Consider the following 12,676-nt stretch of genomic DNA (forward strand, 5'->3'; position numbering starts at 1 on the left):
ATTGTTGATGCTCATCACATAATGTCCCCAGAGGATGCAGTAGAAATATTGGATTGCTGCCTGACAGTTGTGGTCAAATGGCTGAAAACGAACAAATTGAAACTGAACCCAGACAAGAGGGAAGTGAAACTTGTTGGGAAGGCAGATATCTTGAACTCCCCACTTTCAATGGAAAGTACTCCCCACTTTCGAAGGAGTTTGTCTGACCCTTGCAGACTCAGTTAAGAGCCTAGAGGTTAAACTGGATCAGTGCTACTACTAGAAAAGCAAGTTAAGGCAGCCACAAAAATGCTTTCTACAATCTCACTCTAGCCTAGAAGACAGCTTGAAATGGCTGATCTGGACATCTGGACCCATGTTGTGGTAACATCAAGACTTGACTATTATAATGCACTATACATAAGCCTCCTTTCTAAGGTAACTAGGAGACTCCGATTGGCGCAAAGCACTGGGGCTCGGCTGTTATCAGGAGTGAACAGAAGCATGAATATCACTCCCATCACTGCAGTCACATACAAAGCTCTTGTACAAAGTTCTTCATGGCCTTGGTCTGGCATACCTATGGGACCACCTCACCCCCTATGTTCCTCGATGGCAGATTTGCTCATTTGAACGGGGTCTCCAGCAGGTGCCACCCTGCACATGGGTGAAATCAACAGCTGCCCATACATGTGCATTCTCTGTTGTAGCCCCTACTTTGTGGACTGCCCTGCCCAAGGAGGTCAGGTGAGCCCCCACTCTCCTGTCTTTCCACAAACAATGCAAAACTGAATTATTCAAAAGAGATTTTTACTCAGATAGGATGGTTGTATTGTAGGGAAGCATCTCAGATGCTTCACTAACAAGTTAAGGACCACAGACTTCACCACTATGTTGCCTTACGTCCTATCTGTTGCTTTACTACCTGTTGTTGCTACCTGTGCTTCAAGTATGATCCTACTGGGTATTTCTATGTTGTCTAATGTCAGACCTAGAATTCCTTATGCTCTGTTTCAACATTTCTTCAACTTGGATTCTTGCTAATGCTACGCCTTTGTAAACTTGTATTTATTTACCCTACGGCATTGTTTATGGAAATATCCTTGATATTGATTGTACTAATCTTACACTTTGTAATCCGCTTTGAGTATCAGTGAGAAAAGTGGTGTCAGACAGGCTGTTGGGGGGGGGGGGCAGTAGTGTAGTGGCGCTCTTGCTTCACTGTGTTTTTGTTAGGCTTTGTCTTTGCTGTCTCTGCTGAATAGTCTTATCAGTGCAGCTGGAAGAAAGTGTCTGGGAACCGAACAACCTTGAGGAACTCATCTCTGCTAGGATTTCCGTGCTTTGCAGCTCGGCGCCAATTTTAACAGACTGTCATTTGAACTGGGGGGAGGAGACTGGGGTATAACCTTTCTGGGAAGACTTTGCTTTGGCATTCCAGGCAATTACCATGTACAAGTGCACTTCTAGGGAGCATTACCTATTAAAGACCTTTAACTCATACAACTGTGTCTGATGAAGTGGAGAGTCTGAGGGAATTGCCTAGCCAGGCCTGACAGGTAGACTATATATATTTTAAAATCTGTTTAATGTAAATCAAAAATTTGGCAGATATAGGCTTTTTAAATTACAAAGCGGTAGTACAGTCTAAAACAGCTAAAAGTACACAGTTCAGAGAGCGACAAATCATCAAAAGAATATGAAATTCCACTGGAAGAAAAACTTCTGAGTGACAGGAGCCACAGTGAGAAAATTCCCAAACTCTGCCCACCAAATTAGGCAGTAAGAGATAAGGTAACCGCAAGTGACTAACAGAAGGAAAGGCCAATACTTTAGTTTCTGGTGGCTAGAGGGGGGGAAATTGGACAAAGAGAGGCAGGGGAGAGATGAATGAGCTCCTAAGGAAGCATCAAGTAACAGCACTTTTATTGGGGGGGCAGGAGACTATTTTAAAAGAAAAAGTACAGGAAGAATTACAGTGGGAGTGAAAGATGTAAAAGCTTGTGGAGATTAGGGACATTTTTATGAGAACATTTTCATTTTTTTCCAAAATTTGGAATATTTTTTGAGCATTAGCAGGGAGAGGAGAGACTTATGAAACATTTTATCTTTTTGAATAAGTAAAATGCTTCTTCAGGCAACAGTCTTCTTGCTCAAAATGGAACCTTTTTGGCGGGGGGGGGATTTGGGAGTACATTGAAAAAACCCACGATTTGTTCCTTCTGGAATGATTGAAATGAAAGATTTTACTCAAAATGGGCAATATGAAAATTTTTATGTGAGACGATCTACAGCTTTAGATAACGATAGTTCTTCTGTATACTGTGTAGACATACATGACAAGAAACTGACCTCTCTTAGTCCATTTCTTGGCTTTGTCAAATTTTTGGTTCAGGCTCTTGGGCCTAGTTAAGCTACAGAAATCCCATCTCTGGAAAACTACAGTCCAGGACTCTTGTCTCTTGATTTTGGACCTTGGAGTTCTACCTGGACTTCTGTGTTTCTAGTCTGACAACATAACTTCTGGGTCAGAGAAACAAAGTCTGTATAGTATTTTAGGGAAGGCATTTAGTTTTATTATGTTCTTTCCTGTCTTGCACACTTTCTGTAATTGTAATCTTTTGCATATTCTTTAATAAACTTTATTAAGCATACGTCTTTGGGTTTGGGGGCTTCACTCTATATCCAGTACCTTGACCTATTTGGCTACAGCTATCAAGAAACTGTTTCTGTGGAACTCAGCCTGCAGGTGTTCTACCTTGCAATGCTGACTTCTTGATTAATACCCTGTGGGGCTGGAGACTTGGTTCCTCGGTCTCTTAGCTGAGGGCTAGTTAAGAGGGACTGGTGGTGGCTCCTGTTACCCTGGAAGGTGAAGATTCATTTCCCCACTCTGTACTGTGTTTTGTTCCTGAACTCCATTCTGGCCTTCTTGTGGATGCAAGGGGCCTTGACAATACATCTAATTTTTAAGAATATTATTTTAAAATATAAATAATTGTCTGATCTTGCCAGATCTTGGAAGCTAAGCAGGGTTGGCCCTGGTTAGTACTTGGATGGAAGACGACCAGAGACGACCAGGATCACTATGCAGAGGCAGCTAATGGCAAACCACCTCTGAACATCTCTTGCCTTGAAAAACCTATTGGGTCACTATAAGTCAGCTGTGACTTGACAGCACTTTTCACCACCACTAATGTGATTAATAATACATTATTAAAGAGGTCAGTGTTGTCAATTTTACAAATATGCTGATAAGTCCTACCTATTGTGACTGCATGAGAGTGTTTCAGTCCAAATAATAATTTTTGATTACTATAGAATTTATTTTCTACTTTCAACTTTTATTTCTTTCGGCCTCTCAGATGGCAGAAATTAAGATGCATGTGCTATTGGTGCAGCAGTTTGCAGCTCTTAAGAACTGGATATGCTTACAGTTTTTCTTGTAGGCATTTATACTTTAACTTCCATAAATATACCAAATAGTAAAATTTTATATGTGAACTAAGTTGGAATTCAAGGAAACATAGTAGCTCTGGAATAAGTCCGTCATTAATGCTGAAGAGTTTAAACCAAGGAAATGAGAGGTGTAAAACACATTTTTACCAAAGGAACACATTTCTATCCCACTTTTGCTCAAAGGGAATCAGGGTTTGGTTAAATTGAGACAGAATGACTAGTCCAAGGTCACCCACTGAGCATGGATTTGAAGTGGGTCTCCCCAGTTTGGCTGAGCATGGATTTGAAGTGGGTCTCCCCAGTTTGACATAGTAACTACACTGGCTCTCCTATATCGTCTCATACTATAAACTGACAACTGAGAGAGGGCCCTTCCACAGGAGAATTCTGAAGTGATCTAATCACCAATATAACCTTACTATTCCCAAATAGGCTGACTAATTAATAGACAACAAGAAAAAAAGCTATGCTACAATAAAGAAATACCATGTCTCTTCAAAGGAAATAGTTTTGTAACTAGTGACAATGGCAATTGAAATAAGAAAGATAAATGAAGTCTGCCACCCTATCCCATCCCTGAAGAGAAAGGGGAAGAAAAATATTTGTTCCTTTGATTCTAAGACAGGGGTCCCCAACATGGTGCCAACTAGCGTTTCTATAAAATGGGCAAGGCCAGGAGGTGCTTTTGCCCAGATTGGCTCCCAATCAGCTGTGCTGATTTTTTAAATGTTGTTTTAGCAACAGGGGCCACTGCACAAGGATCTTCACTATATTATTGTATGTGTATGCAAGAAAATTATTTATTTATTTAAAAAAATTATTAGTTGCATTTCCTTTGAAAATGCTGAAGGCAGCTTACAATATAAAATGAAAACAACATTAAGTATGTTAATAACACAAAAATTAAACACAGAGTTTAAAACAGTTAAAATACATTAAAAAGTTGTCCTAATAAAACAGTATTTTTAGTGGTTGGCTTGGCCTCCTGCAGTAGCCATTTTGTGGCTACATCTACCACACTGTGTAAGAAGAGCCAGTTTGCTGTAATGGTTAAGAGTGCTAGGACTCTAATCTGGAGAGCTGGGTGTGATTCCCCGCTCCTTCGCTTGAAGCCAGCTGGGTGACCTTGGTTCTGTCACAGCTCTTCTAGAGCTCTCTCAGCCCCACCCACCTCACAGGTTGTCCTGAAGGGCAGTATATAAATTGACTTGGGATCAAAACGACTTGGGATCCCTGCTCTAAGGTTTCCAGTAATATCTGTACTTGAAGGATAGCACTAGGGGTGATAGTACTTTTTCTTTCAAAAAAGATTTGGAAAAACCCAAATCCTGGCAAGTCGCATCGGGGTTCGGGTATTTAAATCACTTCAGAAAGCTCTGGCAGAGCTGCAACAGCACTTTTCTTGCTGTTTTCAAACAGCAAGAAAGGTGCTGCGGCAGCTGCCGCTCTACCTGAAGCTTTCTGAAGCATTCCGAAGTGCTTTCAAAAGCTTTGCTTTAGTATTTCCAAATTGGGCCAGCAATGCTGGGGCCGATTTAAAAATACCGAATCATTCCAGATCAGGCCCAATTCGGGATAAAAACCCGAATCGGAAACTCAAAGTGCACACCCCTAGATGTGAATGTATGGACCCATTTGAAATGTAGGAAATGTGCACAATGTGTACAATTTTAACAGAAGTAACAGTTTCATATTAGTAATTTTCTGGTCTGTAAGAAACTCTTTAAATAAATACACTCCATCCTACAACTTTTAGTTACATACCAGCTGAAGTCTAAACATCATTACAGAGTAACAGATGCGTTAGCTGCATGCTAAAATTCTTCATGTTCAAGGTACACACTATGTACCATATAACATTTGAAGAAGAAAAACAAGGCAGCTGCAGCCTTCAAGCAAGTATTTATTGTGATACCTGAGGCTAAAAAAAATAGTCTAACCGAGAATAAGACATTTAAGAATGTCCAACACACTTCTAGATATAAAGAGATGGACAGTTTATCATAAGTCAGTATTAACTTAGATGAAGCAGTATCAGGCATGGAAACTGTTTTGTTCTAAACCACTACTTTTTTTCCTAGCAAAAGGATACATATCTATTCCCAGTCTGCATGTATGGCCTCCTTTCCAGCCAATGGAAGGGCAGAACTATTCCATAACATTTTCTGCAACTAAGTTTAAATAAAAGCGATAAAATTCTAACATAGATCCTGATACACATACAGAAGAATCTGAAGATACTATTCTGAACTTTGTATTTCAAAAACGTCTTTCAATAAATATTCTGTGGGAGTTTATACAATAAAGCTAGTTTAACGCCTCCTTTCCCAACTGTTCTAACACATACACTAAACAGCTAATGCAGTTAAAGAAAAATCAAGACAATTAAGCCACTGAGATAATGCCTTGCCAAATGAAATACCTGCACCAATCATGGTTATTGGAGACTCAATGTATATCCATTCATCAGTGTATATGCCAGAATGAACAAAGATAAGTCCATCGAAGTGAGCTTCTTGAACCCCTCCTAAAGCATCTTCAATGGTGTCATAATACTATGAGAAAAACAAAGAGGAATTTAAAGATAAATAGTTATGGATAAGGTATGGATAAGGCTTTAATGTTCCATTAAAGCAATCTAGAAACATACCAACATATTCTCTCGTCCTTTGTATCTTGCTGGGTTACTGTAGAAGTGTTCAGCAAATCCCGGCTTTACATGGGCTCCTTTGTACTGAAGATGGGAGGAAAAACAATGTTTTGAGATAAGCCTATGGTTCAAATGATTTTTTCCCCAAAATAAACAACTTCAACATTGAAAAGCTTCTGAAAATAACTCACAGCACCTTGATAATAACCATGCTCAGCAGATCTAGACTCCAAGACCTGTTGGTAGCTTTAAAAACAATAGAGAAAGCTGTACTATGGGTGGATAGGGAAATGAAAGCTTGTTTAAAACTTCCTGTCCCATTCTGTAAGCTATAGCCTTGAGAACAAGAATTCCCACAGTGATCATTCCCTTGCTCATCACTCGTGAAGCTCATCTCCAAGCAGTGACTCTCCCTGGCATATGCCAAGAAGTAGTGCAAGACACGGCCAACTTGTCAGCAGTTCAACCCTCTCTCACGCCAAAAGGGTAGTTTATGAATATGGCTATATCATAAGCCCCTTCTCCTCATGTGACCTAAGCCCATGGCAAGTTGCCTGGCTAGGCAGAACAGTTCCCGATCTGACTGGAAGGGAAAATTACTGGAACGTGAGCCATGAGGCAGAACGGGCTAGCAGCCCCACAACCTGGAGATGTGCAGAGATGTAAAGACAAAAGATCTTCCAGGAGTTCCTATGTTAATCTCACCCACACCCTGCCAATCTCCCCCCTCTCATCTTCCTCATCAGAGTCAATCAGGGACCTAATAACTTCCCTTCCCCTGATCGCAGGTCATCAATCACTTTTCTTACACCCAGGAAGTATAATCAAACCTTTCTCATTTTATTTTCTCACCTCCGGAGACAGTCATTAAGCTATTGTTTTAGGGTCAGAAGATGCAATCAAGTCCCCCAGGGTATATTCCACAGTATAATTGGCCTCCCTTGCCATAAGACTTGTGTGTGTGTCCTGGGATCTTATGCACACCTTCAGATATGTGTCTGAACCTTCTCCTTCTTCTTGTCACAAAGCGCTGGTCAGTCACTCGCTACTTTCTATGGAAGTCCTCTATCTCCTACACTGTTAAATATCACCTGACTCTGAATCTCACTCTCTTTTACTCCCTATTATCCAGTTAGCTCTCTGTGTATGCTGTGTGTTTTCTCCTGTATGCTTGCTTTTGCTGCCCCTAATAAAACCATTCCTATTGAACACTCACCTGGTTCTTTCATATAGTTCTCGAAAGGAATGAGCCTGGTATAAATTGGTGGAGATCCTGCTAGTTACCCATTCTCACTCCTTCTTGTACGCTAATTCCCACAACTCACAAGGAGACCCCCCCCCCCATTCTGAGTAACAAACTGTTCGTAAGTGATCCATTATACTTTGCAAATTACAAATCTGGCAATTTTTGCACATCCTCCTCTTACTTTCAGATATTGAGGCAAGAGAAAGCTCTGTCCGCTCTCTGAGGCGGAGGACATCTTGGGTGTTTCCCTTCATCCAAACAGGGAGGCAGGAAGTTCATTTTTTCTTCCTCTTTCCTGTTGACAGTTAGAACACCCCTTCTTCCAGTTCTTTTCTGCCTCCAGGGAGAGCAGTTGTAGCAGCTGAGTACTCTGCCACTCCTCAGGATTTCTAGCTTCTTTTTGCATTCTGATTCCTCACTTTTCTCTCTTTACTCTCTCTCTCTCACACACACACTCCTTCTTTTCTTGATTTATCCTGCTCCTCATTGCCTTCAAACTCATTCTCTTCTTCGAAGAGTCCAACAGTGCCATGGAGTCCACTGACTCCGATGGAAGCTTTATGAACGAAGAAGAAGAAGCTCTACAACAGCAGCAGCCATGGAAGCTGATCCCTCTGGTGCCATCCTGCCTCTAAGGCTGGAACAGGCTCCTGACAACTTTCCGGCTACAACAGCCGCAGTGGCGGAAGCCGATCCTTCCAATGCCATCCTGCCTCTAAGGAAGGAACAGACCCTTGATAACTTTCCAGCTACTGAGCCATGTATCTCTGCCAATAAAGGCAAGATGACAACAGCGGGTGCGTGGATCAGCAGTGCACCTCTGTCCGGAGGCTGAGAGCAATGCTTTGTAGCAGGCCACGGAAAAGGCAGAAAACAGAGGCGGCTCTCACACCAAGCCCGTGTGGCCCAGAAAGATACGCTTACCAATCTCCTGCCAGGAGATAGTGCCGCTGGCCCTTCCTGCTCAGATTGGAACCTGCAAGCTCTGATGAGCGACTTCCAAGGGTGGGTAATGTACCTGGTGACCTTGGATTTTCTTTCTTAGTCGACTTCCTTCCCTCTCCTAAGACGAACTATGAGAGGAGAGATATTTAAGTTTTCACCAATCCCGACCCAGGGCTACTAGCATAGGGACCTCCCTCTTCTCTCCCCTCTCAAGGCCAGAGCTAGGCAACATTGGGCTGAAGGCCAGTGGCCCACCAAGGCTGCGCAGAAGGCAGCACCAGGCAGGGTTAAAGACACAGAGACCTTGGAGGAGGAGGTCACCATACCTGAACAGTCGGACCGATTGCTCAAGGTAGAAGTCTATCAATATCTACTGACTAAAACCCTAGCAGCCTTAGAACTGCAGGAAGGCCCAAAGGGGATGAGGAGGACCCCAAGGCAGGTAAGCCACCTCCAGTTCCAAAGGGTGCACAAAAATTTTTCCCTAGGGCAGACACACCTGAAAAGGTTTTTTTCCTCATTTCTTGAGTACCCTGGGTGGCAAATGAAGGCCAAATGGGCCACTCCTGTGGCAAAGCAATGCCCAGACTTAGTCAAAAATTATGAGTCTTACTCTCCTTCACTAATGAGTTCTTACAGGCGCCAAGGATAAACACCCCAGTGGCAGCATCACACTCCTCAGGCCTCTGGCCAGAGCATGGTCAGGGCTCTGTGATGAGCAATCTGGATAGAAAGACAGAAATTGCTCTCAGAAAGGCCCGTGAAGCCTCAACTATGGCCATCAAGGCCACCACTGCTGCTTTCATCCTGTCCAGAGCCTCAGTGGTGTGGTTCGCAAACTTATCCTGCTACTCTCAGAAAATCATGGATGCCCTCTAGAGAGGGTCAACAGGATCCTTAATGCCAACATCTTGTGGCGGGTGCTACCTTGAATACCCTAACCTTCTCCTCTAGAGCCACAGCATCAGCAAGGGTAGCTAGGAGATTGTTGCGGCTAAGGGCCTGGCCAGCCAACCTCCATTTCAAATTCATCCTCATGGCCTACCCCCTTTCAGAATGACAAACTCTTCAGGGAGGCACTAGAGAAGATACTAGTGGAAAGCTAAAGATGCTTAAGAGAAGGGACAGATGTGCCTTTGCTTCCCAGTCCTTCGTTCCTGCCACTCCTCGGCCAGACCTCGCCAAGAGCCAAGGCCCTCCCTTTGGAAATTCCTCAGGTAAACCTTAGAAGAGGATCTTTGGATCCAGATCAAACTGGCAGCAGCAGGGCTGAGGAGCAATTCATGACTTTAACAACAAGGCCTCTAAATCCTGACTCACTTCAGGGCCCGGTGGCGAGGAGGCTGTTTCAAATCCATTGAACGTGGGTCAAAGGCAGTTGCCTGGACCCTCAAAGTGGTCTCTAAAGGTTGAGTTCTTACCCACCAGATCCCTTCCTGAAATCTCCTTTCTGCAAGGACCTCAGAGGAAACTCATCACATAGAAAGCACTCAAGGATCTTCTAGATATCCCAGTGATAGAACTCAGTGGGGAGACGGGCCTAGGGGTATACTCCCAGGTTTTACAGTCCCAAAGAGAAAGGGGGACTGGAGGGCAATTCTAGACCTATAATTTTCAAATTAATATATTAAGTTGAAACATTTCCATTTAGAGACTCTATGATCTATTCCCCAAAGTGTTGCAATAAGAAGAGTTCCTCACGCCTATAGACCTCACCAAGGCCTACCACATCCCATCAATCCACCTCATCGATGTTTTTCTAAGGTTCCATGAGAACAATTGCCATTTTCAATTCAGAGCACCGTTCTCCAGCCTAGTTATGGCACCCAAGGAGTTCTCCAAAGTTCTTATTAACCCAGTCGTTCACCTCAGAGAGAAGAGGATCCACATTCACTCCTGTTTGGACGACACCTTGATCCGGACCAATTCGCAGGAGAAGTCCCTCCAGGACACCTGGACAACAATGTGCTACCTTCCAACTCCAGGGCTTCCAGATAAAACTTAGATAAATGCTCCATCCAACTGTCCCAGAGGCTGTTACACCTGGGGATGATGATGGATACCAAAAAATGTCGCATTTTCCTCCCACAAGAAAGCCAAGGAGTTTATCTAGTTGTCCATACAATCCAAGTTCATTTCACTCCAAACTCCATCCTGATTGATGGGCACCCTAGTGGCAAACTGCAAAGCTGTCTACTGGGGACATCTTCACACATGAAAACCGTTATCCTTCTCCACCCATTTCAGTTGCAGATAGCAATCAAGGCAAACACGATCACCTCGGTCCCTTGAAAGGTCAAGGAAAGTCTCAAATGGTGCACCGGAGTCAGCAACACCCTACAGGGCAAGAGCTTCACAGAGGCTACAAATATCCACAGATGCAAGCCTAGTTGGCTGGGAAGCAACACTGGAGGGTCACCCAGCTCAAGGCCTCTGACTCGAAGCAGAGATGCATCTCTCAATCAATCTCCTAGAGATGAGGGCGAGCTGGCTGGCTCTCATACATTTCTCCGGCCATATAGCTGGTGAGGAAATCCTAGTCTGCACAGACAATGCATCGGCCAAGGCTTATAAAAACACAAAGAGAGGGTCACCAAGTCCTCCAAACTTTACAAGGAGGTGACCAAGACTGTCGCATGGGCATAACCTCACCTGTCTTCCATTCAAATTGAACATGTATTGGGCATGGCCAACACTCAAGCTGACTGGCGGAGCCGACGTACAATACTGTCAGGAGAATGGACCCTCAAGAAAGAGGTTTGTTCCAGGTGATGATGGATCATCTTGGGACTCCAATACTGGACCCCTTGTAACTCATCAGAACCACCATGTTCCAAGATTTTGGACCAGGAATTACCACCCCAGACAGAGGGACCAGGGACGGAGAGTGGGCCGTTGCACCGGCATGGTGGACACTTGAAGGACTTACTCCAAACCCCAACTCCCTGCCACGGCTAATTTTAAGCGCCCAAGCTCCAGCAGTCTTTAAAAAGCTACGGGCAAAGTCGGTGGAGGCAAGACTAAGCCCTCTGGTCCGACAAACCCAACTCTAAAAGCTTACCTGGAGCCTGTAGAAGCTACTCAAGCTGCAGCTGAAAAAAGAGGAATGCAGGCTAAAATGGCTGCCGGGGGGGACCCTGAAGAAACAGAGAAGATTCAAGCACTTGAAAGTGAGTTAAAAAAATGCTATGGATAGATTGGAGGAGAAAATTGTCACTAGAATTGAAGGCATCCTTAAAAATCAGCTCAGTGAAATAAAAGAGACTTTGCAACAGGTTTCTCAGACTGAAAAAAATACTATGGAGCTGGGTCTTTCTGTACAAGAAAAAGTCCAGGTCCTGGAAGCTAAAAATGCTACATTAGAAAATAAAATAATTGACCTGGACAATAAACTGAGAAATAATAATGTGAAACTTAAAGGTTTTGAAGAGAATGATGAAGGAAATAAAGACTTAATATCATTTATAGCTGAATGGCTAGGCAATGAGCTCAAACTGGAGGAGGGAATTACCCCCACCATTATCAATGCTTACAGATTGGGCTCAGTGAGAAACTTAAGAGCCAGGCAGCAAAGAGACACTGTTGTAAGCTTTCTAGACAGTAGGACGAAAGACAAAGTAATGCGGGAAGCAAGAGCAAGAGGTTTTTTTTCTTTTCAAAACAAAAAAAATATTTGTATATCAAGACCTTTCAAATGAAACATTAATTAAAAGAAGAGAATTAAAACCTGTCATCAACAAACTCAATGAAGCAGGTATAAAATATCGATGGATATCGTCAACTAAACGGCTAGTGCATCAGCAAGGGAGAACCTTCCAGGCAGATAATTGGGCTCAAAATGCTAAAGGCTCTACAACAATTCATTGCACTAGACCCTCCAAGCAAGAACAAAGCAGATTACACTAGATCTTCACCTACAAGCTCAAGCAAGATTCCAGTGAAGACTCTTAAAAAGAACACCTGGAACTCCTTAAACACATCTCTGACAGTGATGCCATGATTCTTCTATACAGCAGCTGACTCCTTTTTTTCCCTTTTCCAGCAGCAAGGGCATACTCAGAAAATAATGGCCAGGATGGGGAGGGGGGGAAGGTTAAGGTTCTGAGCCCTTCTTTGCCTCCAGTTTAATTAAAACCCCAGAGCTGGGCATTTAGCCCAGGTTTAACTGAAACCAATTGGTTTTATTTTATTGTACTTGTTCAATTTGCTTGTTAAACTCCAACCAGAGATTTGGATCTGGTTTCATTATAAGAGTTATATTGTTTTTTATTTCCCTTTTTAAGGGAAAGGTTCTGGTGGTTGTCCTCCTTAGAGAGGAGTTGTTGTATATAACATCTACTAACTTTTTCTAGTCTATAAACCTCTTTCTTTTCTTTCTATACTCCTTTTCTTCTCTC

General features: G+C 43.1%; 1 protein-coding gene across 2 annotated transcripts in view; it reads right to left on the minus strand.

Annotated features, from left to right (window-relative positions):
* Nucleotides 1–12,676, minus strand: part of FBXO11 (F-box protein 11) — a 133,670-nt gene that overhangs the window by 57,939 nt on the left and 63,055 nt on the right. For both annotated transcript variants that reach the window (XM_054985767.1, XM_054985759.1), the window contains exons 6-7: nucleotides 6,089–6,172; nucleotides 5,861–5,993 (exon numbers count right to left, since the gene is read on the minus strand). In XM_054985767.1, the coding sequence (XP_054841742.1) occupies nucleotides 5,861–5,993; nucleotides 6,089–6,172 (217 nt within the window). The remainder of the gene's footprint in view (nucleotides 1–5,860; nucleotides 5,994–6,088; nucleotides 6,173–12,676) is intronic.

The sequence above is a fragment of the Eublepharis macularius genome, chromosome 1, assembly GCF_028583425.1.
Source record: "Eublepharis macularius isolate TG4126 chromosome 1, MPM_Emac_v1.0, whole genome shotgun sequence".
Lineage (NCBI taxonomy): Eukaryota > Metazoa > Chordata > Lepidosauria > Squamata > Eublepharidae > Eublepharis > Eublepharis macularius.